This window comes from Geospiza fortis, unplaced genomic scaffold (assembly GCF_000277835.1).
Source record: "Geospiza fortis unplaced genomic scaffold, GeoFor_1.0 scaffold14, whole genome shotgun sequence".
Taxonomy (NCBI): Eukaryota; Metazoa; Chordata; class Aves; order Passeriformes; family Thraupidae; genus Geospiza; species Geospiza fortis.
In genome coordinates, this window is record NW_005054512.1 from 125,482 (window position 1) to 127,487 (window position 2,006).

Genomic DNA, 2,006 nt, shown 5'->3' on the forward strand with positions numbered 1-2,006 from the left:
TGATCCCATCCCTGATCCCTGATCCCCCATCCCTGCCCAGCTCCCATCCCATCCCTGATTCCTGATCCCATCCCTTCCCTGATCCCATCCCTGATCCCTGATCCCATCCCTGCCCTGTTCCCATCCCTGATCCCATTTCCTGCCCTGACCCCATTTCCTGCAGTTTCCCCCCAAATCAGGGCAAGATGAACCCCAGAAGTTCCCCAAAGCAGCCGGGAGCGTTTCCTCTGGTGGGAATGTCACTTTTGTGTCCTTGTCACTGGTTTTGGGTGGCAAACACCTGAGTTTGGAGTTGTTTTTCTGGAATTCCTGCTTTGTCCTGCAGCATTCTCTGAGTGTAGAAGAGGATGTAGGCCTGGGTCTTGCACACCTCCTCCACACTACATACATTCAGTTTGGAATCATTGCAGTGCACCCAAAAACCTGGAAAAAAGGGAAAAAAAACCTTTTAGCTGAGGTAGGATCCCTTTGGATTTTGGAACTGCTCACAGGAAACATCCACAGGAGAAAAGGCACCTCTGTCTTTTCCTGTAAACTGGAAAATGGTTTTAATTTCATTTTTCATATAATTTTAATATAAATATAATTTAAATATAAATATAAATTTAATAAAATTGCTTAAATACATTATATTATTATATAGATATTATAAATATATTACATTATATTATAAATATATTATTTAAATAGAATTTTTATCTAAATTAAAATATATAGGTTTTAACAGAATTTTTTAATATAGTTTTTAATATAGTTTTTAAATATCGTTTTAAATAGAATTTTTAAAATATATTTTTAATATAATTTAAAAAGACATAATTTTAAATAGAATTTTTAAAATAGATTTTTTGGGGGTGCTTTAGAAATATCAAACCATCATTTAATCAGCCCAAAAGCTCAATTAGGCAGCCAAAAATTCCCAATTTGTGCAGCCAGGAAGGCAGAGCCTGTCCTGATCCAGCTGCTGGGATCTCCCAGCCCCCTGTGGATGTTGCTCATGAATAGTTCCTGTTTTTCCATCCTCAAAACACTTTCTGTTCATCTCCTCAATCCCCAGGATCCTGAGCAAACCCAGCTGCAGCAGCTTTGGCAGAACGAAGAATTCCCACCATTCCCAGGGAAAAAAAAAATAAAATAAAAAAGCAAAAATAAACGACAAAAAATAATAAAAAAAAAATAAGAATACACAGGGAAAACAAACTACTGAAGGGCAAGGAGTGGATCCCAAGGAACTGGAATCCTGGGGAGGGATTCCAAGGGAGGGAAAAGGCAAGGGAAGTGAGGAAGGGGAGAGGGTTGGGAGGAGATTTGCCCGGGGCCAGCTCACGCACCTCCCTCCGTGTTGTAGCAATAGGCTGTGTAGTGTCCTGAGCCAAACCCCTTCCCGTGATGCATCACCACAGCTGAGAGGTCATAGACACAGGAATCTGTGGCAAGGGAGGGCAGAGAGTCCCTGCAGCAGTAAGGTTCCATGTTTAATACCTGCTCAAAGAGGACATGGACCCCGATCTTCTCGCGGTGATTGCGCTCAGACCACCTGCGAACACAAATCCCACACTCAGGGTGCTCAGCGGAACCAAATCTGGGGGTTTTGAACCAAAATCTCCTACAGGAACCCCAAACACACAAATCCCACACTCAGGGTGCTCAGCAGAACCAAGTCTGGGGGTTTTGAACCAAAATCCCCTGCAGGAACCCCCCCAAAAACAAATTCTGCATTCAGGGAGCTCAGCATAAACAAATTTGGAGGTTTTGAACCAAAATCCCCTGAAGGAACCCCCCAAACACAAATCCCACATTCAGGGTGGTCAGCAGAACCAAATCTGGGGGTTTTGAACCAAAATCCCCTGCAAAAACCCACCAAACACAAATCCCAACACTCAAGGTGCTCAGAAGAACCAAATGCAGGGGTTTTGCTCCAAAATCCTCTGAAGGAACCCCAAACACACAAAGCCTGCACTCAGGCTGCTCAGCGCCACCAGATCCGGAGGTTTCACCCCAAAAAC

At 43.2% G+C, this 2,006-nt stretch overlaps 1 protein-coding gene across 4 annotated transcripts in view; it reads right to left on the reverse strand.

Annotated features, from left to right (window-relative positions):
• Positions 1-118: 118 nt before the first annotated feature.
• USP49 (ubiquitin specific peptidase 49) overlaps positions 119-2,006 on the reverse strand; it is a 7,528-nt gene continuing 5,640 nt past the window's right edge. For 3 of the 4 annotated variants that reach the window (XM_005428894.2, XM_031063541.1, XM_031063542.1), the window contains 2 exons: positions 1,332-1,537; positions 119-423 (listed from right to left, as the gene is read on the reverse strand). In XM_005428894.2, the coding sequence (XP_005428951.1) occupies positions 257-423; positions 1,332-1,537 (373 nt within the window). In that variant the 3' untranslated portion in view covers positions 119-256. The remainder of the gene's footprint in view (positions 424-1,331; positions 1,538-2,006) is intronic. The other variant, XM_031063543.1, reaches the window with a different exon arrangement.